This window comes from Felis catus, chromosome A3 (genome assembly GCF_018350175.1).
Source record: "Felis catus isolate Fca126 chromosome A3, F.catus_Fca126_mat1.0, whole genome shotgun sequence".
In the NCBI taxonomy this organism is placed as follows: Eukaryota; Metazoa; Chordata; class Mammalia; order Carnivora; family Felidae; genus Felis; species Felis catus.
This window is the reverse complement of record NC_058370.1, coordinates 831,234-858,152: the sequence shown is the minus strand read 5'-3', so window position 1 is coordinate 858,152 and position 26,919 is coordinate 831,234. Positions and strand designations below refer to the sequence as shown.

Sequence of the window (26,919 nt, the reverse complement as noted above, 5' to 3'; positions counted from 1 at the left end):
CCACGCAGCCCCTGCTGCAGCAGGGGTCGAGGGAAGGGCTGCCTTAATAACCTCACAAGCCAAGGACAGAAGCAAACCAACGCGGGCTGGGGCTCTGGCCACCTGCTCCGGCGGAGAGACCCCTGGACGAGACCGCCGTGTGTGTGCAAGGGCGGTCTCTCCTGGCACCAGTGCTCTGGCATTCACACGGGACAAGGGGAGCAGGTTCCGGAGGGTCTGGGGGAGACAGCCAAGCCCCAGCCTTCTCCTCCCCTGCCTGCTGCCCACAGCGAAACCCTAAATACCCGGGGGAGGGGAGGGGGAAGGGGGGAGGCCCGCACCGACATCGGCCACGCTTGGGTCTGCACAGCCGGGGCCCAGCTCAGCGGGGAGGGAGCCAGCATCCGCGGGGAGGACCTCCCGCCCGCGCTCGACCACGGATGCCCAGGGAAAGTGCGAACGATGACGGGGCATCCGTGAGGCTGAGCTTGGCCTGGGCTCCTGGACTGGCCGTCTGGTCCCCCAGCAGCCTGACCACGGCCCCTTACCCGAGGGCCCAGCCTGTGGCCAGAAGCCCCCTGGACACAAGCTCTGGACAAGCGAGTCAGCTTCTGCCGGGGCCCAACGCCTCCGGTCCCGGAGCTGCGAGTGTCCCCCAAGCGCCGCCTCCGGTGGGGACTCGAGGCATGCAGAGATGCAGGTGGGCAAGCATGCCCCTGCCCCTGGTCCTGCTGCACAGCCCCTCCCCACGCCCGCCGCTCGACACCCGTGCGCCCAGGGCCAGCACCGCCACATGCACAAGATGACAGGCGAGTGCAGCTGCCCACACGCCGTGGGGCTGCGTGCTGCTCTGGCCGGGGAGGGGGGCAGGCGGGAGGGGGACGGGGCGGGGGTGGGGACCCAGAGCAAGCAGGACAGACGCTTCCACACACCCCACAGCAGACAGTGGACGGAGAGTAAAGGTGCGGACAAGGAGCCCACGGGGCAGGGGGCCGTTTCCGGTCCGCCCAAAACCAGGCCTGTAGGGGGAAGGGGGGGCCGTGGGCCTCTGGCTTTCCGGCGCGTCTGGTGTGTCAGGGCCACGGGGAGCCCGCACACACAGGACGGAGATGCCTCCCGCAGGTGAGGCGGCCGGGGAGGAGTGGCCACCCTCGGTGCATAGTAGAGGTGCTAGATGGCGAGCCCCGGAGGGAAGGCTCACCGGAGAGCGATGAGGACCCCGGAAACCACCGGCGCCCTTCCTGGCCTCAGAGCCCCTGGCCGGCCCCCCCCCCCCCCCCACCTCCTGCTTGGAGCAGGGCATCGTTTGGCTTGGGGACAAAAGCATCTGTGCCGCCAGCAGCCAGCACCGTCACCGGCCGTCATTTGGAATCAGAGGGGGCCCGGGGCTCCGCCGCGAGGGGCCGTGGAGGCCGAGTTGCCAATCAGAATTGGGGCCTGGGGGGCCGGGGCGGGGTGCCAGCCTCGCCCTCACTCATCTAGAACCTCTAATAAGCAGTGTTTGGAGCGGGAGAGGAGGTGGAGTACAGCCGTGCAGCAATGGTCGGTCCGTGCGACACGCCCGCGGTACCTAGAGTGTCCAGGGCAGCATCCACACAGGGACTCTCTGCACGGTCTGCCTTTACTGGAAATGAGGAGAGCACAGTTAGTCCTGGGCGCGCCCAGAGGGGCCTGGGCCGGGCGAGCGGGCAGAAAGCACAGGTACACTGAGGCACCACGCCGACCCTGATGCAGCCCTGGGCTCAGGGTCCAGCAGCCGCACTTGGGTCTGAGCAATGACAGTGAGGGGCCTGCACAGAGAGTCTTCCGCCGGCCTGGAAAAGAAAACAGTGCCCTATTTTTGGAGAAAAAAATTCCCGTTTTTTTCCTCCAAAAATACCTTTTCCTTCCAGAGTCAGAGTTTTGGGCCACGTCTTCTTAAAAATGTATTATTTTTTGCTATCTTCATGCCAACCAAAAAATAATACACGGGCGAGACTTGGCAAAAGGCTTGTTCTAGATGGACAGGATTCCGGAAAGCACACATCTTAGGGGGGGAAAGCGTGCACTCTGGCGTCACAAACTGATCACCGAGGCTTTGCCGAGCCCAGCCAGCCGCCGGTCGGCAGTGGCCTCGGCACATCCAGGAGCCAGTGGCTGCCTGTCCCTGGAGGGACGCTCAGCAAAGGGGCCTTGGGGGCACCGCCCAAGTCGGTTCAGTCCGGGTCTCGGTGCTGAAGCCCTGGGCTGGGCTGGGCTGGACCTGCCGGGCAGCTCAGAAAAGGCTCCCCCAGTGGTCTGCGGTCCCCAGGAACCTCCCCCGAAGGCCCCAGATCTCTCTGCACTAGATCGTGCACATTTTTAAGCAAAAGTGAAAACACACAAGAGTCTTTGGTCTTCCTGAGGCCACCCTCCCTCCCCCCACCCCTGCAGCTATGGCCTGAGACAGCTGCTCTCAAACCGCGGGCACAGGAACCAGACACGCCGACCCCTCCCCTCCCCCCTGCTCACACAACCCAGCCCCAGGCAGGGCTGCCCGACGTCCACACACATAAACACTGGCGGCACCTGCCGGCGTCCCCACAGGGCGCCTCCGGTCCCCAACACTTAGCTCTCCCACCAGTGCACAGCTCAGACTGCCCAGAGCGCTCCATGCCGGCCCAGGGGCCGAGGGCCATGGGCCCCCCAGCCCCCTCCCCTCCAGGGAGGACTTCCTCCCTGTGGGGTCCTCTCGGTGAGGGAACTGGGGTCCAGCTGTATCAGAAAGTGCCCTACGTGGGGGCAAACTTCCCTGTGACTCAGTATCCCCAGGACCCGGACCACCCCCCCCCCGCCCCTGCCACCTAGCAGCTCTGTCCACAGAAGACCCTCAAATTTGGGGCAAATGCTCTTGCCCAAGGCACACCCTTACGTCAGCCACAGTCCCACCACAGCTAAAGACTGAGAGCCCCTTGCTGCCTCCCCCCCGCCCCCCGGGGCTCCCTGGGCCTGCACACGGCCCCCAGCCCCCACCACCCAGAGGCTCTGTCCAGGGCAAGAGGGTGATGGGGGGATGGGCTTTGCCTCCAGCGCCTTAGAAGGACCTTAGCTTTGTCCAACCCCCCCAAACAGCTTTGCTGCCTTCAAAAGTCCCAGCATAGACGCCGGCCCCGGAAGGGCCCAACACTGCCTGGGGACACGTTCCCAGCTGCACCGAAGACATAACCACCCACCTGTCCGCCCGCTGCCTGCTTCCTGAGCACCTGCGTCGGAGGACTGGCTCTCGTGTGTAGTAAAACCTGAACCGGTCACACGTGGCCAGCGGCGCCCCCATGGGACAGTGCGCTGAGAGCCTGACCAGAGCCGGGGGGTACCCACGGCCTCCCTGAGCACTGCCCCACGGGCCTCGTGGCTCAAGGCCCCCCAGCTCAGGGGCTCGTTCCTTCGGGGCTCAGGCCAGCGCTGGGGTTTCCCTGCCCGCAGCAGCCAAGCGGAGCTCCGGCCGGTCTGAGAACCGCCAGCGGACAGCAAGGGTCCGGGAGGGGTGGGCAGGCACGCCCAGGGGGCCTGGGGGTTGAGTGAGTGGAAGAGGTACCCACAGACACTCACCAAGACCAGACTGAACAGACAGGCACTCGGACACAGCACGTGGCTGCCTCGACGAGGAGGGACCCACACAGACAAGGGGAAAGCAGCTGGAGGACGGGGGGTCTCCTCCAGGCACGGGGGGTGGGGGGCAGTGAGAAGTGGGATGGGGCGAAGGGCAGATCAGACACACCCAGAGCGGCTCAGCCCGAGACCCCGCGGCCTGCCCCCGCACCCTGGCCGGGCACAGACGGCCTTGGTCTGACACCGGCCCAGCCGAGGACCCCAACACAGCTGGGGCGCACGCCCGTCGTGAGCCAGGACTGGGAGGGGGTCTCACGGCAGCTGAGTGAGGGCCCCTGTGCCCACCCATCCACCTGCCCAGACTGGTGCGTGCCAGCGGGATCCTGGCACGCAGGTGGCAGGTGGCAGGAGGCCACTACCTCCCACTGCCGTGCAGGAGGGGCTGGGGAACCGCACCCCCGTTAGCACTTCACGGAACAGGGCCCCCTTGCCCGGCAGCCCCGGGACAGGCCCACCCCCTCGGGGGCCCTGGCGGCAGAAGAATTTCTGGCATCCCTACGGTGCTCTGGCTGCCGAAAAGGGGATCTGTGGCCACCCCGAGTGAGGGGACAGAAATGCTGCCCTCCGTCACCCAGCTGACAAGCGTACGTCCCAGGAGAGGCCTTCTGTCCCCAGGGCTCAGCCCGGGGTGCGCCAGGAGGAGGGCCGGGCCAGGCCAGCCCTCGGGGAAGCCACTGGGTCACGGGCAGGCAGGGACACATGGACACACAGGGAGGAGACAGAGGAGTGGTGTGCGGAAAGCAGGGAGAGGGGAGCCACGGAACGTACCGGAGAGCCCGGGGGAGGGCTCCCGTGTGTCCTCACCTTGAGTCCTGCTTTCAGGGTCAGCCACCTCCTCCCCAAAGACAGACGGACGTGAAAGGGGCCCAAGAAGGGCAGTGACAAGATTAAAGGCACTTGGGGGGGCAGGCAAGAGTGTCCAAATTGGGGGGAGGGCAGGAGAGAGAGAGAGAGAGAGACGCTGAGACGAGAGTCGTGGGGAGGAGAACGAGAGGCCGCACGAGGCCGGGGGGCCTCAGATGGACCGGGGCAGAGCTGCGGGCCCGCCTCCCCCGGGCTCAGGGTGCGGAAGGGCCGACACAGCAGCAGCGATGGGGACTGAGGACGCAGGGGGCAGCCCCCCCGGTCCCCCACACGCCAGGCCGTGCTGGGCACGTGCTCTGCATCCCCCCTGATGGTGAGCACGGGGTCTGTGTGCCAGGTAAACCAGCCAGGTCCAGGGTCGGCTTTCTTAGCCGCTTTGAGGGGCTGGTCACCCTTGCTCCAGCGGCTGGTTCGGGGCAAGAGTGTGGCCAGTCTTCTGTCACCCCCTCTGGGGGAACGTGGGGGGGAGGAGCGTGCCCTCCCCCGGTGCATGGAGAGGGTAGAGCTCAGCCTAACTTGAGCGGCCAGTTAAGTGGCCTGCGGTCCAGAAGGGACTAGACTCGCGGCAGGGTGTTGGGGGGGGGGCACCCCAAGCTCAGCATGGTGATACACAGGCAGGCTGGGGTTTATCAGACTTGGAAGTCATGAAACAGTCGATTTTCTTCTTAGTACAGGAAAACATCAGATTGCTATCAGCCCTTCTCTGCTCCCAGCAGAGATAGCCCTCGGAGTCCCCGCACACGGTGGGGTTGGGGGCGACCCCGTCTCTAACCTGCCTGACTGCACACCGGAAGGCGGCACCTGCAGGGGCCGGACAGGCAAACACTCACAGGGCCGGGGCTCAGTTTCCACCAAAGAGGCACGAGGCAGGGAGAGGGCGTCTGGCCCTGCCCTGGACTAGGGGTGCTCGCAGAGGTCTCCTGCCTCAGGGCCAGGGGCGGACGGGGGGCGCTGAGCACAGGCAAAGTGATTTAAGGGCCCACAGCGTGGCCGGCAGGGTCCAGACACACAGTTCCACACGTGGGCACAGGGCCCGCGATGACAGTGCACAGACACGGAGGGGCCAGCCCCCACGCACGGCAGCATACCCGGGGCAGCGGGGGGCAAGCGGGCACTGACCTTGGAGAGGGCTCCGGCTGAGGCTCCTTCCTTTAAACAGAAGCGACAAGACTGTTAGCAGCAGGTCGGTCAGGCGGACCCGACCCCACGCAGGGCCCAGTGGACCCGCCCCCCAGCCCCACCCAGCCCCACCTCAGGCCCACCCGCCCCTGGAGGGCCCGAGGAGGCAGGTCCTGGAGGAAAGAGGGAATTCTGGAAGTGCTCGAGACCCCACGTGAGGGGCACACGTTTTAATGAGAACCGCCAACATTAACTGAGCGTAGATGGAAAAGCCGGAGGGTTCCGGCTCCAGAGCCAAGGTTCGGGACGGACAGTTGCCCCAGTTCTGGCTCCCACTGTGGCTTCTTGGGGTCACTCTTCTCCGTGTTGTTTCCCAGCGGAGAGGCCACGGGGCTGTGGTCCCGGGCCTGTGCTTGGCTCGGCCCAGGGCAATTCTCCAGCGCACCCTGACTGGGGGTAGGTGACTTCCAGGGCCCACGCTCTTCATGAACTGAATGGAAGGCTGGCGGCTTGGACTTTCCTCGGCTGAATCGCGGGGCAACCGCAGGTGACCCGAGTGGGCTCTTCGGGGCGTGTCCAAAGTCTTGGCGGAACAGGTACCGTCCTGCTGTGGCTGGCGGATCCGTGTGCCAGAGGAGGCAGGAGGGGTGCCAGACTGCCCACAGTCCAGCGACGCGGGGTGCAGAGGCCTCCGTGGGACCCCTCATGCCCGTCCTGTAGCCGCCCTGGAGCTCAGACGCCAAGAGCCGCGCGGTGAGTCTCTGGTGACGGTATTACAAAGACCCACAAATCTGGCGGCTTAAAACCACGGGAGCTTCTCTTCCAGTTTGGAGGCCAGAAGTCAGAAATCCAGGTGTCGGTCCGCAGCTCCCCGCCTGGGGCCGGAGCGTGGGGTCCCTCCTCCTCTCCCGGCCCCTGGGGGCCCCTTGCACTCCTGAGCTTGTGGCCGTGTCCCTCCAGTCTCCACCTCCCTGTCACAGGGCTTCTCTTCTGTGTCTGGTCTTTCCAGGACACGTGTCCCTGGGTCTAGGGGCACCCCAATCCAGGATGACCTTCCCTTGAGATCCTTAGCTACATCTTCAAACCCCCCTTTCCCAAATGAGGTCCACTCACGGTTCAAGGGCATGGACACCTTCCGGGGGCCACCACTAAACCCACTACGGTCTGTGCCTTAGCACCCCAAAATTCATGTCCACCTTACACCCCAACACCCCAAAGTCTCAACCCATGACAGTATCAGCCCTACGTCCAAATCTCAACTAACGCTCAGTAGCTCAGAGAACCCATAATCGCGGGGTCTCGTTCATCTGGGCCAGATGCGAGGAAAAGTGCATGTGATCCACACTTGGGTAAAAGTCCTCTCCAGGTGGGGACCTGTCAACTCTAGAAAACCAGTGATCTGTCCCCAAAATACAACAGGACAGACAGGCCCAGACAGGCCCACCCAAACAGGGAGAAGTTGGAAGGCACAAAGGGTCACCAGTGCCCAAGGTCTGAGACCCAGCAGGAAACCCCTCTTGGTCACAAGAGCCTCGGTGGTCTCCAGCGGCCCCGGCCTGAACCCGCCCCGCACCCGCCCGGGCCCCAGCCGTTCTCCCCTCGCCCCGAAGGCCCAGCGTGTTTGTGGCTGGGGAACTCCGTCAGCCTGTCTCCTGCCCGCGGGTCCCCAGACTGCCAAGCCCTCCTTCCCTCAGTCTGTCTGTCCCTGCCGGCCAGGGCATGCTGCTATAAATTCCTAATAGCCGCGTGGGCCTCCCGCACACGCCACGGGGACAGGCAGTTGTGCAGGAGGGTTCCCACACCTCTCCCGGGTGACCCACCTTACCGCCTCTGCCAAGAGAGCTTAGACCCGCCCGGCAACACACGGAGCTCTCCCACCAAGGCTGTCCCCGCCCACGACCCTCCTTCCAGAGCGCATCTCCTAACTTTGTGTCCCCCGCAGTCTCGACGGGGCCGCGGCCCCGAGTCTTCAGGCACTGGCTTCTCTGCTCTGAGGTTGATTCAATTTCCCTTCACCGCCCCAGACAGTGTCTTCCATGAGGTTCGGCCTGTCTGCCACCGTCTGTGACAAGAGTGGCCTTCCTCCCGTAGCCAGCGATCCCCATTTCCATGCAAGACCTCACCAGCAGCGCGTACGGCACCCTCCAGCGGCCTGTGCCCTGACCAGACCGTCCCCGCCACGCTCCTCACTCCCCGGAGCTCTTACTGGAACCACCCCCACGGCCGTGTTTCCCGTCAATCATTTCCTCCAGGGAACCCAGGACTTTCCTGTGTCTTTTTTCCATTTCTTCCAGACCGTCCTCTCCCATATCCCATCCCAGGCACCGTGGGTAGTGCCACAGGCTCCTAACGTCTGGTTACAGACCTGCACTCATCTGCCAGGCCGCACAGGAGCACACACCAGGCAGTCTACACAACACAGAGCTACTCCGTCGAGCTGGGGAGGACGAGATCCCCTGAGGCTCCGGGCAGGGCCTCGGGGGGGGGGGGGTGTCCCTCCTGCCTCTCCCAGCTCCTGGTGGCCCCAGGCATCCTGGGCCCCTGGCCACATCCCTCCCACCTCTGCCTCCCCTCACGCGGACATGCTGTCTTGAGATTTAGGGCCCATGCTAATCCAGAATGGTTTCATGTTGAGATCCTTCGCGTAATAACACCTATAAAGCTTTTTTCCAAAGAAGGCTGTGTTCACGAGTTCCGGGGCGCAGACATACCTTCAGGGGATGGGGGTCACCGCTCAACCCTTACGGGTGGCCCACCCCGCTGACCCCTCTTCAGAGGCGGCAAGCCGCGCAGGGCAGCCCTCTGCGCGGGGGCCCAGGCGGCCACTCCTCCACACACCCGGCTCTGTGCCCCTGCACTCGAGTCGCAGATTTGGGGGGATTACGAGAGAACCAGCAGGCACCGTAGCGTGTGCGTCCGCCCGCTGCTCCGGAGAGATGTAGGGATGGACTCTCCCCTGCCTGGGGCTGGCACACCAGCCACGGGAGGAGTCCCTGGCCCCACACAGAGCAGCACCCTCTGTGCCCACCCCCCACACCGGCCACCCTCTGGAGATCGGAGCCTCAACCAGGTCAGCAGAAGCTTTGGAAACCACCAAGACCACCAGGCCCCGTGGCCAGCAGTGCCGGGGACCTCCTGTGGCTGCCTGCCCCTCACCGAGGACCCCCAGGAGGGCTGAGACTCCCCCCCCACCCCAGCTGCCCCCTGAGCTCCAGCCCAGGCGCCCTCTGCTGACCTGAAGGTGAGCCCAGATTTACTCTTGAGGTTCCGAAGCAGCTCCAGCTGGTTGAGCGGCGGGATCAGTCTGTGGCGAGAAGAGGCACAGTGAGCTTCTGGCCGCCTAGGCCTGGGGGACCCTCACCCCTGCTCTCACCAGCGTCCACTGCACACACAGGCACCTACGGTGTTAATGCTGGGGGCATGGGTGTGGCCTGTCCCAGGCAGAGGGAGGGGACGGCTCCCCGGCAGTGGTGGCCCTGGGGGGCCACCCGCACTCTCTGGGCTACACTTCTCCTGGGGTCCGTGGCGCTGGAGGCGGGCAGTGAGCAACATGCACGGCAGGGGGGCAGGAACAGCACCTGGGCCGTCCATGGAGAGTGTGGGAGTGTCTAGAAGGGCACCGGAGGACAGGTTGGGGGGCCATGTACCGTCTCCTCTCCCTTCCCAATCCCTGAACACCCCCGAGGGGCAGTACCGTTGCAAACAGCATCCCAACATACTCATGGTCCCAGATCCCGCCCTGCAAAGCCAGGGCAGGGACCGAGGTCACAGAAAAGGGCTTTGCTGGGCAGAGAGAAGCCCGCTGCAGATGGGCGGCCTGGACAGCTGGAAGAAAAGGCTCTGCTCCAAGCCCCCTCTTCCCTGGCCGGGCCACGCCCACCCAGGACAGCCTGCTGCCCAGCCCCCGCCCGCAGGTGGGCGTTCGCCCATGTGGCCACTGGGCAGCTCCAGGCAGGACTTCCACAGGAGCCAAGGGGACAGTCAAGTCTCCGCCTTGACACCAAGGCAGAGATCTGTAAATCCTGCCAGGTTCCTGGGGGACCTCGGGCCTCCCCGACCCCAGCTGCAGGACCAGAGGGGCTAACGGGGGAGGGGGGACCCCAGTCCCCTCCCAACTCCTGGGGCAAGTTCTGTCCCTCCTCACCCACCCTCCCCTGACTCGGGAGCTCACCACTTTCTGCCTCACACATTTCTCATCTCAGCGTAAGGAGGAAACGCCCCTGCTCCTTCCTGACCCAGCCCCCATCCTGCACTGTGACCCCCCCCCCAGCTCTGTGACCCCTACTCGTCCTCAAGTGGAGTCCCAACCACTCCTTTAAAACCATGCTCAAAGACCCCCACCCAGCCTCAGCCCCATCCCTATCGTCCTGTCCTCAGCCCCTGTCCTTCCTGACCCTGGGGACCACTGCCCCGTCCAGACCCCCCGTGGCCCTGGTCAAGGATCAGCGTCGGAGCCTTTACTTGGTGTGGAGGGCACGGCCACTTCCGGCTCAGCCCTCACCCGCTATCAGGTGTGATCCGCTCCACCCCCCACCCCCCACCGCCCGCCTTCACGTGACGTCACTCAATGGCTCCCCCGTGCCTCCACAGTAGGCTTGCTGGCTGCCCTGAGTCCTCTGTGCTGACGGCCAGGCCTCTCCACACCCCTCCTTGTCCGGCCACACTTCCCTGAGGGCGGCCTGCCCTTGGTCTGAGGTCACAGCCTCAGAGCTGGCTGCGAAGGGGAGACCAGTGAGCTCGCTCCCCCTCCCCCTCCCCTCCCCTCCCCTCCCCTCCCCGCAGGGCTGTCCCAGTCCCAGTGGGTCAGGACGAAGCAGGAGGTATGTGGGCAGTCAGGCTGGCTCACGGCATGGGCACAGCAGAGGCCCCAGGACCGGACATGGGGACAGAACCGGCCTCCCCACCGCCCCTCAGGCACCCACCCCTGGGCCTGGAGCAGAGACCCTGGACAGCACCCCCCACTCGGCCCCCACACACGCAGGTCCAAGTTCAGGGACACACAGATACGCAGATAGGACGTCATGCCTTGGACACAGAAGCAGGGGACAGAACACAGAGGGGCAGGGTCACGGGCAGGGACGTGCACGCAGCACACAGCCCCGATGACGCTGAGGGCGGTTGTGGAGGACGCGGGAGTAGGGACAGGAGGGGGTGCCCCACAGGAGAGAGTGGCGGCTGGCCGGGGGTCAGCCAGCTCCGAGAGGACACCTCCAACCACCCAGGCCAGGGAGAGGCTGCTCCAGACGGGGGCCAGGGACCAGCTGGACAAGACGGACAAGGGAGGAGAGAGGCCTGTAGCAGGGAACCCCCAACTGCCCGGGCAGCGATGGGTCAGTACACAGGGGGGCGGGGGGATGTACACTGACCCCCCCCACCCTCTCCTCTGGGCGAGGTCTCTGGGGTGTACGGCCAGTAAAGGGCAGGTGCTGGGGTGGAGATGCCCGTGGGATTCGGGGGCTGCCCGGCCCTGCCCCCACAGCACCCCCCTCTTCTGGAACGTTCAATCAGTCCCCACGCAGGGCACCACAGGCAAGAGCTTTTGCCAGGGGGATCCCAGGCTTGGTCTACACAGGGAGGGTGGGCCCTGGGTCGGCAGGCCTGTGCCCGATGCCCCACCCATCCCACAGGGAATCAGCGGGAGTGAGAGCCCCACCCCCACCCCGTGCAGACACAGCAACTGGGACAGCGCTCACGGTCCTCCCGGGTCCAGGGAGGGAGCACCCCCGGCCGGGACAGCGGAAGCCGTGTCCACCCGCTCTGCGCTCTGCACATGGGGCCTGTGGGGAGGGGGGGAGGGCGGGGAGGGGCTCAGCTACTGAGACGAGGCAGAAGCAGGACGAGGAACAGAAGACAAGGCAGGACAGACGGATCCAGCCGGAGAAAGCAGCTGACGGGGGAGGGGACCAGTCAAGGGGGGAACCGGGCTCCAGGCAGGGAGGCCACAGGGGGACCAGGGCAGCGCCCGCGCCCGGCGTGGGGGACACAGGCCGGGCACGGGTACAGGGCTGCAGGCCGGGGCGGGCCGGGGGCCGGGGGCCGGGGCGGCCCTGCACCGTCCCAGACAGAGAACAACCACACCACACACGCTGTCCGTCCCATGCATCTCCTACCTGGAGGCCCCGTAGGATTGAGTTTGCGAGCTTTCAAGTGTTTTCACACACACACAAAGGGAAGAGAACGGAAATTTTAAAAGAACGGGATAAGAAAAAGAAAATTAACCAAATGGTTGAGGAAAGTGGGGGAAACAACAGAACAAAGAAAATTAGCGCCAGGGTCGGCCCACTCAGGCCCGAGGGACGGTGCCGGGAAAGCCAGAGCCTTCAGCACTCCCGGGGAAGGGGGACGTTCCAGAGAGTGCCCGCCAGCGTGGCTGCTGAAGGAGGGGCGGGGCCGCGGCCTCTGCCCAGGTGACAGAGCGGGGCGGTGGTACCCTGCCTGGACATCGCTACCTCAGGATCCCCAGGGGGACGTCGTCCCAGCCCAGAGCCCCAACCCACTCCGGCAGCCCAGCCCACTCTTCCGGTGAGGGCTCCTGGCTGGACACCAGTAGGTACAGGTAAGGGACGTCCAGGGGCTCGGACGCCCCCGGGCTCAGCTTCGCCCCCGCACCCCGCCCCAGGCAAGGATGGGCCTGCGGGGCAGTGTCTGCCCCGAGGGTCCCCAGCCCCCCTCGCCTCAGACCTCGTTCTAAGCCAGAGCCCAGCACAGACAAATCCTCGGGGTGGCCGGGACTGCCAGCTGCTGGTGACCACGCTGCCTCCACCAACTGCCCCCAGCGCGGGCTTCCGGCCCTTCTGTCCCACCCGAGGGCGCCCTCGAGCGTCTGTGTGCTCCGTGCTGTCGGGGGACTCCTGCTCCTACAGCCTCGATGTGGCCCCTCCCCCACACAGAGACCCTGGTCCTCGCTGAAGGACAGAGGTTACCCTTCACTTCCAAAGCTCCGGGGCCCGCCCTGGTGGGCACTACGCCGGGCCGCGGGCCTCCGCGAGTTCTCGGGAGGGGCCTGTCTTCACGATGCTCACAACATAACGTGACCCACAGCAAGGAAGGGAAGCAAAGGGTGGGTGGAGGTGGAAAGTAAGAACCACGAGCTATAAAACAAAGAACAAAATTAATGCTGCGAAATAAATCACACACAGAACTCCGTGGAAAGTACACACGTTGTTTAAAAAAAAAAGGAAAACTCAATTAAAATAATGAACAACCAAAAAATGGGGCTTCAGAACAGACACGATGACAAGCAGGCGGTGTGCCGTGGGGCGGGGTCCCGGCGGGCGGGCGGTACCTGTACATGGGCACGGTCACCGTGCGTTCATAGTACTGCCACGTCGAGTGCAGGTCTGTGCGAGACAGGTTGGTGGCATAGAACCTCCAGGCGGACTGCGGATGGGAAGCGGGCGAGGGTCAGACCATGCCCACACCCCTGAGGGCCTCGCCCCTGCCCGGGCCCCGTCCGGCCCCACTCCCGCCTCAGTTTACCCTCTGGAGGAGGGGCACACGTCACCGCAGGTCACGCTCGCAGCCCGTCTACAGCGAGCCTTTCGTCGTCCGCCTCACCCGACCCTTGGCGGTTGGGACCTGCCACGGTGGCCGCTCCTGCACTCCCCGAGCCTGATGGGGACGCCACCCTGGGTGCGGGCGGGGGGTGACTCAGGAGCCGGGGGGCAGGGGCAGAGCCAGGGACACACAGCCGGACCCTCCCCAGGGCAGTGGCCCAGCCTCAGCCCGGCCTGGGCTCCTGTTCCCTTTCCTTTCAATTGTGGCGAACGAAATACACAGAGCGCACGGTCCGCTGTCTCAAAGCGCGCAATCCGGGGGCACCAGGTCCACTCACGCTGCCGTGCAACCACCCCCATCTCGCTCCACACTCGCATCCCCCCAAAGGGGCACACGCCCCAGCGCGGGGGCGTCGGGCATCACCTGCACCCGTCTCTACGGCGTCCTGTCCTGGACACAACCACACAACACGTGGCCTTTCGTGACCGGCTGTTTTCACGAAGGTTTCAAGGCCCGTGCACGTCGTAGTGAGTGTCAGCGTTCTGTTCTAATGATCGAATAATGTTCAACGGCACGGAAACACCGCATTTTGTTCGTCTGTTCGCGGACATTCGAGTCGTTTCCACTTTCTGGCTGCTGTGAATCCCCCAGGAGCAAACGTTTGTGGAAAAGTTGTTGGCTGAACATCTGTTTTCAGTTCTTTTGGGTACACACCTGGGGGGTCTGCTGTGACGTAAGGCAGCACTTACCCCTCTGAGGCACCTCCCAGGGTTCTCAAGGGGCTGCACCCCTGCACCCGCCACCAGCAATGCGCCAGCATCCCGCTCCCGCCACATTCCCACCGCCTGAGGCGCTTCTGACTCGCGTTTCTCTCATGAATGACGTTGAGCGTCTTTTCACGTGCCGACTAGCCGCCTGGACATCTTCTCTGGAGCCACGTCTGTCCGAATTCATCTCCTAATCGGTTTGTCTTTTTGCTGTTCAATTGCTGGAGCCCCCTCATGTGTTCTGGATACCAGAATCTTACCGGAAACGGGATTTGCAAATCCTTTCTCCCATTCTGTGGGTTAGCTTCTCACTCTCTCTACAGTGTCCTTTGAGGCACAAAAGGTTTCAAGTTTGATAAATTCCCATGTATTTTTCTTTTCTGCTTGTGCTTCAGGTACCAGATCTGAGACACCAAAGCCATGGAGCTCTACACCTATTTTCTTGTAAGGATGGTATAGTTTCGGCCCTCAAATTTAGGTTTTGACCCATTTTGAGTAAATTCTGCATAAAAGTAAAACTTCACTCTTAAAATCGGATCTTCAGCAGTCCCGACACCGTTTGTTGCAGAGACATTCTTTCCCTTTGGAGGTTTGCAACATCACAGTTTGGGGGCTTGTTTGGGGGCCTAAAACATGGTCTATCCTGGGGAACACTCCCGTGGGGCTGACAGGATGTGGGGGGGCTGCCGGTCCTCTACATCCTGTGTCCTTGTACCGAGGATGGAGGGGGGGGGGGTGCTGACATCTCCAGCTATTATTACACAAGCATCTAGGTCGCCCTGTAATTCTGTCAGGTGTTGGCTGCACATACTCTGGGGTTCTGCCCCCAGTGTGGACACGTCCACCCCTGTCCCTACAGTCGGACTCTTGTCAACGCGTCATCACCTCCTTGGTCTCTCTTAACAGTGTCTGCCTTAGTGTGTTTTGTCTGCTCCGACCACAGCCCTCCCAGCCCCCTCCGGGCCACCGTTCCCTGAGGGGTTCCTGTCTTCGTTGCTGCACTTTGCAGCCTGTCGCTGTCCTTGGGTCTAAGGAGTCTCCACAGACAGCACACCGCCAGGCACATCTCAGATCCGTTCTGCCAACTGCTGCCTTTCAAGTGGGAGAGGGGGGTGCACTTACATGCAAAGTGGTCACGGACAGAGCCCTCTGTGTGTGCGGGCTCCCAGCGCCTCGTTTCTGCCTTCGGTGCTCGCTTTTTCTGCTAGGTTATCTTGAGCCTCTTCTGAATTTTTAGCAATTGTTTTCTTAACGGCGACCGTGTGCCTCACGGTGAGCGTCTCACACAAGCATCTAGTCTGAACCAGCTTAGCTGCCACGGCGCGCGAACGCGCCCCTCCTCCACCCCCTGCCTCTCCTCCACCCCCTGGTGTTGAGCCCCTTCATCTCTACACGCTGCACGCCAGAAAAACGGATCTGTGATCACTGCCCTATGCGTCTGCCTTTTAAATCACACGAAGAAACAAAAGACGAGTCACAAGTCAAAAGCACACCACGGCCGGCTTTGACATTTACCCCGCGGTTACCTTCTTACCGACGCTCACAGCCCCGGGGCCGCTCCAGCCCTGAGGTCTCCAGGCGGACAAAACACAGGCAAAGCCCTGTGCTGACCTTCTGGAACAAGGCCACGCCAGGGACTCCCCAGGGCGGAGGGCAGGGGCAGGCAGGTGCCTTTAAGCCCACACACAGCCCACAGTCCTGTGCTCACAAGCACCCCCTCCCCCGGTTGTTGTAAAATTCTGATTTAGCCCCTGAGTCCCCAGAACAGGATCCGGACAGGTTTGCTAATCCGTGTGCCTTTAGCACAGAAACGAGGTGCCGGAATTCTGTCCCCCGCCACGTCCAGTGACCTCCTTGGTCCCTAAGCTTTAATCCAAACCCTCGACTCGAACGTGGGGTCTTGAGAGAGAGGCTCCGGGCCCCTGCTCCTGTAGTCTGTGCGGTGCCTCCCCATCACCTGCCCACCGGCCCCGGGGACTCCCCAACGGGCTCTCCACGGCTCGGGGCCCCCATGCTGCCCCCTTCCCTGCCTGCGATGTTCAGGGCCCGGTATCCTCTGCACACGCATCTCCTCTCCCGCACCTCTGCGTCCAGCCAGGGCCTCACCCCTCCACTCCAGGCCTCTGGCCAGCCGCTGTGCGCACCTGCCCTTGAGGGCCGACCCGGCTTCCCAAACCCCACACTCCAAACCTCCTCCCAACCTCTCCATCCTCCTGGACGCTCCTAGCAAAGCCTGGGGCATCTCCTTCTGCCCTCCCCTCCCTCCCTCTCTGGGTCCTGTCCCTCCTGCCCCTCCCTCTCCAGGCCCCCGTCTGGGCCCACCCTCAACCCGGATTCACACAGAACACCAGAGCACCTTGCCCACCTGTGGGGACCTCAGCACAGGGCAGGGGATGCCTCCCCTCCCTGTCCCGCTGCTATTCAGAGCCTGTCCCGGGTCCTCCGAGGGAGGATGTCCATTCCCTTGGCGGTGGGGGGGGCACTCTGGCAAACTGTGGACCACGTGCAAAGGCAATGGGGTGGATACCTGCCCGGGCACCTTAGCTGCCAGAAGGACACAGACCATTGGAGACTTCCAGAGCATAGAGGACCCGAGCCTCTGCTGGGGCTTCCCCCGCTGGTCTGTTCCCGCCTGGGCGCCGGGAATCGCAGCCAGGTGACCAGCTACGCAGCTGTGCAGCTGTCCCAGCCTGTAATCCCGAGCAGCGGGGCTGCGGTCCCACCACCTGCCTCCAAAGAAGGATCCAGGCACCGCCCTCCGACCAGCAGTCCCCCGAGGCATCGCCCGTGACCGCCCGCCACCGTGCACCGGGACTCCCTGCAGCCCCGCCCACAAGCTCAGTGTCCATCCACCGGGTGGACACGCGAGCCTCGCCCCTGAGCTGCCTGAGTCCTGACGGGGGACAGGCACGCAGGACACTCACGGGGGGAAGCGGGGCAGGCGTGCGGCTGCTAAGAGGGCCTCCAACCTCGGCGCCACGTGCACGTGCGCGGTGAGGCCGTGGCCCTTGTCCCTCACGCTCTTTCGCGTTTGAAAAATAGCCATTTGCAGCTTTTATGGTGAAAGGTAAGTGCACACGCGCACACACGCACACGCGCTCACACGCATGCAGTACGCGCACGCCGCCTGTACGCACTCACACGCCGCACGCATGCGCAGGAGGCTGTCCCCTGGGAAGACCACGGCTCCCCAGATCCGCCGGCGCCCATGGGCTCTGGAGGGGCCTCTCGGGCAGCCTGCTGCTCAGGCTCGGGAGGCACTGCTAGATCCCGAGGGGCCCCTGTGACCCCAGCAGTGGGAGGGGCTGTGTGAGCGCGGGCAGCGAAGCTGAGATGCCACACCTGCCCGGCAGGGGCCCCGTGAGCGGCACGTCAGGGGTACCTGTGACCGCCTGGTCTAGGGCCCGGGGCCCACGCAGGACGACGGCCACCCCCCCCCCCCGGGTGTCACTACAGGTACTGCAGCCTTAGGCGTCTGCACCTGGCTTCCGTGCCGAACACGTTCCTGCAAAGGAACAAGGGCCGTGCACGTCGCCGGGGCAGGGGAGACACAGGGGCCAAGGTGGCCCCCCCTTAGCAGGGCCATGCCAGGAGCGCCCCGGGAATCCCATGTGGGGCCACCTGGACTCACCTGGATCAGGCCTGCTGCAGGGTTCCGCCTCTTCTCAAAGTGCTTCTGCCGGTGCTGCTCTTGAACTTTCAGAGCAAAGCCAGATCCCAAAATGCCCTGCAGATCATCAGGGTCAGACCACGTGCTGGGGACCACAGCCCCACCCCCGCCCCAGCCTGCACACCCCGGGGCCTCGCGGGCTCTGCCTTCCCTCCTCCTCAGCCGCCCATCACCTGGGGACCATGCTGGGGAGAAACACTCGGATTTAGGGTAAAGGAAAACCTCCACCTTGCGGGAGTGGGCCGGGCCCACAGATTATCCTCCCTCCCTCCCGGCTGGCCTGCACTGAAGCAAGTGCAGCCCAAGCTCTGGGTGGCAGCCACCTGAGACAGCTGTGTCCCCACCAGCCACCCCTCTGACCTGTCCAGTTGTGGGTGACACCAGAAACAACCCCCCCCCCCCGGAGATCTGACAAGGCAGCCTCATCACCACTAAGCACTGCTCTGGCTCACAGGGACCCTACTGGTCAATCCCATAGGGCTGGGAGGGGCTGACAGTGACCACAGATGCAGGGTCTGAAGCCACAGCTGGAGGAAGGTCAGTGTGCTCCCACAGAGGCTCACAGAAGCCACCCGCACCCTGCCTGCACAGCCCGGGAAAGGGTGTCCTTGCACCATACCTGCTGCCTGCGGCTCCTGGGGTGCCAGGGACCCTGATGGTAGCCACGCTCCCGTCCCATGGACCCCAGGTGGACAGGTGCCCCAAGCTGCGTGTGGCCACCCAGGGGCTCGCCAAGGCAAGAGGGGCCACAGGACTTACCGCAGGAAGAGCAAAGAAGGAGACGCCAATGAGGGTGAACGTTGCAGCCAGGAGCCTCCCGTTCCAGGTCTGGGGGTACTTGTCCCCATAACCAATGGTCGTCAGAGTGATCTGTAGGGCGGCAAGGCCAGTCACTCGGCCAGCTTGGCAGTGACCGCCATGGACACCTGCAACCCTGAGCTGGACGCTTCCAAAGCCCCCGGGAGTCTTACACGCAACGACCTCCCACACCGTTCGGGGTGAGCTGGACAGGCATGGGGACCACCCTCCCACGCCACCCATACGAGGCCCAGGGGACCAGGGTCCCCATCACCATCCTTCCCCCCTGCAACAACCACATCAGAACTCTCCGGATCCTTTGTCTTGCCCTACGTGCCAGGGCAGGATGTGGGGGTCACCGGAAGCCTGTGTTACCATTTCACACGCATGAGGGCAGAAGAACCCGTCAAGCGGCCTCCCCCAGGATGGAGGCGGGGGCAGCTCTGGGCTCAAGGCCAGGCAGCAGCCAGGAAGTGCAGAGTCAGGGGCTGGACAGGAACGGTGCTGAGCAGGAGCCCCGGGGGACAGGATGGGGACCGTGTAGTGAGACGTATGGAGGTGACATAAGGCTAGAACGGGAAGGGTCCCCAGAGGTGTGGCCGGAGCGCAAGCTGCCCTGTTGTACAGCGGGGAGAGCAACGCCCACGCAGAGGGTGCTTGGGCACACAGGAGGGCCCGCTGCCCGTGGAGCAAGCCCCAGGTGGCCCCTAGCAGACTTGCCAGTGGGGATGGGCTCACGCTGTTGGGGACAGGGGCACCTGTCACCACCCACCTGCAGCCCCTGGAAGCTGTCCCCGGGTGCCGCACAGGGCCTGCCATGAGTCTGGGAGACGCCCTGGGTAAATGGAGGCCCCGGGGGTAGGACCTTCAGGGCCTGTTTACATACAGCAAGAAACAGGCCCAGGCGAGGGGCCACCGTCCCCATTCCCGCCGGTGCAGAAAGTTCTGGAAAGTCACAGGTAATGAGGAAGGGCAGCCAGGAGTGGGTGTGGGCAGGAAGGAGACCCACTTCTCACCATAAAGCTTCCCTGGTAGAATCTTCACCTCGTGTGAGGATTACAGTCAAGATTTTTAACATAAACTAAGCGTATTTTAAAGACAGGAGACGCTTCAAACCACCACTCTCTGCAAAAACGCCAAAGTTGTGCAAAGAAGCCTGGAGAGCAAGGGTAGGACCTGGAGGAGGGGCTCAGGGTCAGGAGGTGGGAAGAAACCTGGAGTCCACGGGGCCACTCTGTGGCCGGACACCTTGGTCCTCACACAGAAGAAATCATATCCATATGACAAAGGAATCTTGAAAATGAAATTAAAATCAAGCAGGCGGAGATGTACGGCTCCAGACGCCTCCTCGGGGCTGGACAAGGGGTGAGGAGACAGACAGAGATAAGAGGACACATCCTGAGGCCCGTTGGGCCCGGAGGGAGGGCAACGAGGTAGCTCACGTGCACAGGAGGACCCCCCACCCAGCCACATTCCAGAAACACGTGGGAGAGGATCCCGGAAGTGTGGCTCCCGGCAGCCGGGAGGGCGTGGGAGTGGGACCTCGCAGACGCCCGGGTCTGAGAAAACTCTCAGAAAGCCATCGGCCTGCTCCTCCAAAATGAGGGCAGATTCGAGGGGGGCATCGAGGCGGGCCTGGGCGGGACGAGCTGCGGGGACTCCCCAACCCCCGAGAGGGTCCCCCACAGCCGCGCAGGCCTACAGGGCAGAAGAAAGGGGAGGCTCAGGCTGGACGTTTTCCAAGAATGACGAGCACAGGGAACGGGGCACCACCTCATTCTATCACAGCACAGAGTGAATAATTCACGTCTGAAGTTTAAATCCGGAAACAGCAGCGTAAGCATATTGTTGGGAGCATGGAGGCAAACCCCAAGAAAAGCCACAGGAGCCCTGCCCAGAGGGCGGGGAGGGAGTGCGGGGAACTGCGTGGTCACTCTAACACGCACACACTATTCATCATGTTTAAGTACTACTTGGATAAAACACTTAAGTAGCCGTTTCGGTTCCATTCTTCCAGATGGGAAGGCCATGGCCCACGAACAAGGCCTGGGGCAGGGCAAGCCTGGTCACCGGCGACTGGCCCACGGCCCACCCCTCTCCTTCCCGCTCGGCTAGGGCACAGCACACAGACTCCAGGCTGCACGGCAATCGATAAGATGATTCTGGATAAAGTGCGTTCTCACTGAGATGCGTGTAAAAGCTACATATTCCTTTCGCCACTGGATCTGAAGTATCTTCCCAAGGCCACACAGCCAGCATTTGTGGAAGGGGGCCTGGGGTCCCAGGACCGGCCACGCATCCCCAGGCCAAGCGCCCCGCACCCTCGGGGCATTCCAGCACCCTGCCTGGGGACATCCGTGGTTTCGGGCAAGGAGCCAGGCCAGGCTCCATCCAGCTAATGGGGATGACACCCACAGGGCAGGGCCACAGACACAGCACTACCCCGTGCAGGGTGGGAGGGACCCTTCAGAGGCTGACCCAGGAAGAGGCGGGTGACAGGGGAGGGGCGCTCCGGGGCCCTGGGAGCTGGGTGGCCGTGAGCAGGGGCTGTGGGCCCACAGACTCTCTGCCTGCCCTGACGGGCAGCCCGGAAGGTGAGGCCCAGGAGGGCCAGGGGCTCGATTTCGCTTTTCCAGACTCTCCGTGTGACAGAAGGGCTGTCCCCTCCTCCCTCCAGCACAGAGGCCTCACACACCAGTGGCCAGTAAGGAAGGTGGGTGACCAGGCAGGGCCTCTCCGCCCACTGCCCAGCCCCAGAGAGACCTCTGCAGGCAGAGAGCCCCTGTGACTCTGCCATGCCCTGGGGGCAGGGGGCACATCCTGGAGTGTGGGGTGGGGGACAGCAGGAGGAGGGCCCCCAAGGAAGGCGGTGCCAAGCAAGCGGGTCCCCAGTGAAGGACGATGACCCCAGCTGCCAGGACTCACCAGGCCCCACCAGAGGGCATCAGCGTAGGTATCAAAGTGATCGTTCTCGCCCTTCTCTGCCAAGTACACCAGAAACGAGGCCAGGATGAGGCAGAGGAAGCCGATGTACCAGGCAGTCACCAGCTCCTGAAAGAGAGGGTCACGTCCTGGCTCCCTGGCCCCAGCAGGCACCACGCCCAATCCAGCTCTCTGTCCCCACAGAGCCCTCGGCAGCCCAGGCCGGCACCTGCTTGGCCGCATGGCCCTTAGCACAGGGCCGCTGCGGGGGCGGGAGGGACGGTGTGTGTGGGACACACAGATCTGGGACTGCTGAGAACCTGTCGCACCTCCCCACGCCTGGAGCAGGCAGCCCGACTGCCCACTGGCTGCCCTCCTTGGGGACAGACCCCTGCCCCGTCCAGCCTCAGGACTCAGACAAGGACAGGAAAGGAGGCCATTTGGGCTGGCGGGGTGCAGTGTGGGCCTCGTGAGGGCTGCCTGGGACACAGGGCTGGGCTCCTGCCAGGACATGGGGCAGGGGGCAGCCGCTGTGAGCCCGGGTGGCACAGACCCAGGCTCACCCACCAAGCACAGAGCGAGCCGCAGAACAGCCGCTCTGGAGAGAGACGACCAGATGGACCGGGTCATGGAAAGACGCCCCCAGAAGAGGGGATGGGCTGGTTCCCACCTGACCCGCCCCCTGGGCTCGGTCCAGCAGGGCTTGTGACCCCGCGCCAGCGCTCACCTTGCTGTGGGCGTAGACCACGGAGCCCAGCAGCTTCCAGGTGCCGCCGCGCCGGTCCATACGGATCATCCTGAGGATCTGCAGGAAGCGCAGGCTCCGGAGAGCCGACGTGGCGAACACGTTGCCCTGGGAGCCAGCGGCCAGCACGGCGATGGAGGCGATGAGCACCATGATGTCTGCGGGGGACGTCGCGGCTCGAGGCGGGGCCGGCCCCCTGCACCTCCGTGCCTGGTGCAGATGAGGGCGGGGCCCCCAGCCACGTGGACGCGTGGCAGCATGGGGACGCCACGGCCGTCCACCTAGTCCAGCCCTGCCCGGCACGGCTGCTGTCCTGCCACCTGTCCCCTCCTCCCGCCACCAGGCCGAGCTCACCACAGGCTCGGATGCCAAGAGGGCAGGTGGGAGAAACTTCCAGAAGGAGCCAGTCCTCAGCTTCAGCCTCAGCCCGCCTCCCGTGCCCACACACACTCAGCTCTTCCCGGAGCTGGCAGCCCCCGCCTGCATGCACACGTACACACACGCACACACACGCCCCGCTCACCTGTCACACACGCACGTGCACACACACGTGCACACGTGCACCCCGCTCACCTATTACGCAGAAAGGCTTCCGGGCAAACTTGAGCCGCCCCCTCCAGCCGCGGTACCGGCAGCAGCAGCCGGCCGCCCAGATCCGCACGAAGTACTCCACCCCGAACACCACGATGGTCACGATTTCCTGCAGGAGAGGCCGCGTTGAGCCACCCCCGGGCCTGCGTCAGGGCTGGGACCAGCCCGGCTGAGCGGGAGTTAGGGGGGGGGGGGCCCGGCCTGTGTGGGCCGGCGTCAGTGGGAGCGGTCCCATACTCTGGACCCGGATCAGCCTCCTCGAGCGGCCCCTCTGTCGCCAACAGCAACGGAGACATCGCTCTGTGGTTGCCATGGCGCCCGCCCCTGCCTGTCAATTGCTGTCAGCTTCTCAACCCCCGTCCCACGCCCACGCCCGCCAGGAAACACCCCACACCTCGGGGCCAGGGGGCCGCCTGGGCCCTCAGGCTCCAGTGAGCAGGGGGGGAAGCGGTGGGGGAGTGGGGTGGCTGTCAGATGCTGTGGGGACACAGGGAGGGCAGCGGGGTGGACCGTGTGTGGGGAGAAGTGGGTGGGAGCACTGTGACCATCGTGGTGGACGCTGCGAGATGGCTCATGTCAGGAGGTGAGGCCGGAAGGGGCCCAGGTCCACCAGGCTGGAGCTGGAAGAGCACGGGCCACAGTGGGGGGGGGGGGGGCGGGGGAGCATCTCTGCGGGGGAGGCCAGGCTCATGCAGGAGCAGGTTGGGGGGGGCGGTCAGAGGCTCGGAGGGATGGGGATGGACCAGCGACCACAGCCTCCGTGGCCGCACACCCGCGCGGGCTCACCAAGATATAGAGCGCGCCCTCGGAGCTCTTCTCGTACTCCTTGATGGTGGAGAAGACGGACAGCACGAGGCAGGAGAAAACCAGCAGGAAGCTGCGGGCAGAGGCAGAGGGTGTCAGTGGCCGCCACAGAGGGGCCAGGGAAAAGCACGCCGCACGCACGCCCACAGCGCCCCCGGGACTCCTGCCTCAACAGCCCTGGGCTTTGAGACGGCCCCCGGGCTCTCGGGGGGACACCGGCTACCGCGTGGACACCCCTCAATGAAACTCATCCTCCTTGTTCGTAACATCCCTTTCTCGGCTCCAACACGGAAACCGCCGATCTTCCAAGGAGCACCGGCCCAGGGCCTCGGCCGCAGACCCGCGTCCGGGCCGCACCCAGCGGGTGCGCAGAAGACCCATCGGTTCCCGAGAGGTGGAACCAGGAGGCCCCATCTGACACCAGCCAGGGTGTCTGTCCAAAGGCTGAAGGTGGGGTCTGAGGGCACCAAGCACACAGTGTGGGGAAGCTGGACAGGGGCCCGCACACCACACCCCTCCCGTGTGTTACTGCCACCCTGGACGTGCCAGGGGGAGAGACCACAGTGGGGAGGCTGCTGCGTGGTCCGCCACGAGCCCTGCCCCCCAGCCGCCTGCAGCTGGATGTCCTGCCGGCACATGCAGCCCCCAGACGTCAGGGCCTCGGCCGGATCCCAGGGCATCTCGGGCAGTCGGCCCCACGCTCCCCGAAGATGGGCAACCGCGTGCGGAGACACACGACCCTCCCAGGAGCGTGGCTGGTGAGGGCGCTCCCGGCGCGCACCCCACTCCGGAGCAGAGGCACGGACAGCAGATGACGAAGGCAAAGCCGGTGCCCGCTGGCACACACAAAACCACGCGAAGAAACAGTCACATCTCCAAACCACAATTAATTTCCTTTGCTCATTAGACAATTTATTCAATTAACCGAGCGCTGGAAAAAAAAACGTCCAGCTATCTCATGTGTCTTATATTTATTCATAATTCTCTGCCTGGTGGTATTTTTTCCCGATTCAGTCAGTGGGGAAGCAGCATTTACACACCGTGCCTCTGCCAGGAATGGGGGACCCGGAGACTCCAGGGCTCTGGGTCAGGACCCCGGAGGCCTGGGTGACAGGAGAGCCCGCGGCAAGGAGGCCACCCAGCCCAGCTTGGCCCGGGGCAGAGGTGCAGAGAGCCCAGGGGAGACATGAAATCTGGCAGGCTTCCCCAAGAAGGTGTCCACAAAGGCAAAAAGGAATCGGTGGGGCCAAGAAGGGAGAAGGGAAGGGGTGGTCCAGAGAAAGGGACGACAGGGGGTCCCAGGACTCAGCAGAGGGCAAGTCCAACGAGACTAAAGAATGGGGCCTGATGGGCCTGATGCCATTGTCATCCATGTGGGGGGACCCGGAGAGTCCACACTCAGACTCACACTGTACAGAAACGTTACCCTGATGTAAAAAGGGAAGGCCCAAGTCCCAAAGCAACCGGGCCCGCCCGGCCCTGCTTCCCGAGGGCAGCTCTGACTGGCATCTTGGAACGTTCCAGAATGGCCTGGCCGTGCTCTACGGACGCAGAGCCCTTCCCAGAAGGCAGGGACTGGGATGTCCAGGGCCACACCAGCAATACAGGAGAAGAAAAACCCGAAGCCAGACACGGTGAATGTTCCTAGGCCACCAGGTGAGCAGAGTGAACCCGAGCAGAAGCCACCCGGCTTCTGAGGTTTTGGAGCAGGTGGCCACAGACGGCAGGCGGGGGAAAGGGGTGGGGCCTGCCCACCCGTGAGGAGGAGGAAGGAGGCAGGCAGCCACGTGGGGCACCCCACACCCGCAGCAAAGACAAGCAGATCCCCATGGAGAGAGGCCGCCCACCCGCCCAGCCTCCAGGCCCAGGCCTCGAGTCTCCCACAGATCCCAGAGCCTTCCCTCGCTCCCCAGCTGGCCCTGCAGGCCACTGAGCAACGGGGAATACACTTCTTTCCAGGCCTCTTCCCATCTGCAGGCACCTTGGTGACAAGGGTGCCCTGCCACGCCCCCTGCCACATCCACACTCATACCCACCTTACACAGGGGAACACTGAGTCTCAGAAAGGTGGTAGGGGGCCCTGCCTCTGGCCTCATGATGCCAGAGCACAGTGTCCTTGGTGATGGGGACACGTGGGTGGGGTCCAGCCCTGGGGAGCCTGGAGGAGGGGCCAGCCTCCTGCAAGGCAACAGGGAGAGTCACCAAAGCCCCGCAGCCCGTGGCGGGGCCCCTGGGCTGCAGCGGTTGGGGCCCTGGGCAGACCTGGAGTTTCCTGTGGGTGCTCAGGGGTCTGCAAATGGCCAGTGTTCCCACAGTCCTTTCCCTCAGTGACCCCGTGACCCTCAGTCCCGGCTCCTGACAGCTGTGGGAGGAAGGGGCCCTTCTTCCCACCCCTCGCCCTAGGAGAGATGTTGGGGATGGTGCACAGGGAAGACCAGCACCACCGCGGGGGCCCCTCACGGCAGGGCCACGTGCTCAGAGTGTGTCCCCTCCAGGCCCCGAGGACCGACGCGGCTCATGAGGAAACGTTCAGATAGAAATCTGTGCTGTGCCAGCGCAGGATGGCTGGTCTGCTTCCTCCTGATGGGGACAGGTGAGTGGCTCTACCCACCCCACAGGCTCATCCCAGCCTGGTCTCTCCGGCACCCAAAGGCCCGGGTGGGGGAGGGCCTTCTCATGCCCTCCAGCCTGGGAACCGTCCAGGCTGCAGGGAAAGAAAGGAGGGAGGAAGCCCGGTGCCAGAATGGGGCGGTTTCCCTGCAGCCCGAGAATGGTTATGATCGTGAATTCTCCGGCAGCGGTTGCCAAGGAGACCAGTATCTCAAGCAGCCCAGATTCCAGGGGCCGGGTTGGGGGGGGTGAGGAGGGGGAGCCAGGGTGACAAGGGACCTCAGATGACGCTCACGAGCAGCGAGGAAGCGGGCCACCTGGAGACGCAGCTCTGGCTGGAAGCACACCCCCGCTGGCTGCCTGCTGCTGCGCCCCAGGACCCACAGCAAACACTGTCTGCACCCGGCAGCAGGAGAAACCGCAGCCAGACGTCAGGAGGGACATCTGAGCCACAGCCCGAGCTCTGAGCAGAGGACTGGCAGGGTCCTGAGGGCTGGGGTCCTGACACACGGACAGCGGTGCAGGGAGGGGCCCAGAGCAGACGCGAGGTGACAGGAGAGACAGAGGACGGTGGAAGCAATCACACTGGCCAGAGGGGCCCCTCCTGGTGGTCAGCCTGCAGCCACACCTGCACGTCACGGGGTGCGCTCTGTGGGCGTGTGCGCGTGTGTGGGTGTGCACACGCCTGTGCGGATGCGTGTGCGCCTGTGCGGGTGTGTGCACATGTGTGCTCCGCCTGCCCCTGCACTTGAGACAGGGGCAGCGCCCACCTCCGGGGAGAGACTCCTCTGCTTCTGCTTCCGTCTCCCCGTCCCACACCCTCGCCCCATCTGGCAGCAGGGAATTATTTATTTTCTGGGAAAAGATGACAGAACCCCTGCCACCTGGCTCCTCAGTCCTGTTTCACTGCTGTGGGGCCAACTGGG

At 64.1% G+C, this 26,919-nt stretch overlaps 1 protein-coding gene across 18 annotated transcripts in view; it reads right to left on the bottom strand.

The window, feature by feature from the left end:
• Positions 1-26,919, bottom strand: part of KCNQ2 (potassium voltage-gated channel subfamily Q member 2) — a 54,149-nt gene that overhangs the window by 13,906 nt on the left and 13,324 nt on the right. For 8 of the 18 annotated variants that reach the window (XM_023250977.2, XM_023250974.2, XM_023250985.2 and 5 more), the window contains exons 2-11: positions 23,366-23,456; positions 22,562-22,688; positions 21,971-22,146; positions 21,247-21,372; positions 18,283-18,393; positions 17,485-17,580; positions 12,875-12,969; positions 11,700-11,729; positions 8,825-8,893; positions 5,590-5,619 (exon numbers count right to left, since the gene is read on the bottom strand). In XM_023250977.2, the coding sequence (XP_023106745.1) occupies positions 5,590-5,619; positions 8,825-8,893; positions 11,700-11,729; positions 12,875-12,969; positions 17,485-17,580; positions 18,283-18,393; positions 21,247-21,372; positions 21,971-22,146; positions 22,562-22,688; positions 23,366-23,456 (951 nt within the window). Of the gene's footprint in view, positions 1-1,549; positions 1,604-1,703; positions 1,794-5,589; positions 5,620-8,824; positions 8,894-11,699; positions 11,730-12,253; positions 12,681-12,874; positions 12,970-17,484; positions 17,581-18,282; positions 18,394-21,246; positions 21,373-21,970; positions 22,147-22,561; positions 22,689-23,365; positions 23,457-26,919 lie in introns of those variants that run through there. The other 10 variants (XM_023250975.2, XM_023250983.2, XM_023250979.2 and 7 more) reach the window with 5 other exon arrangements.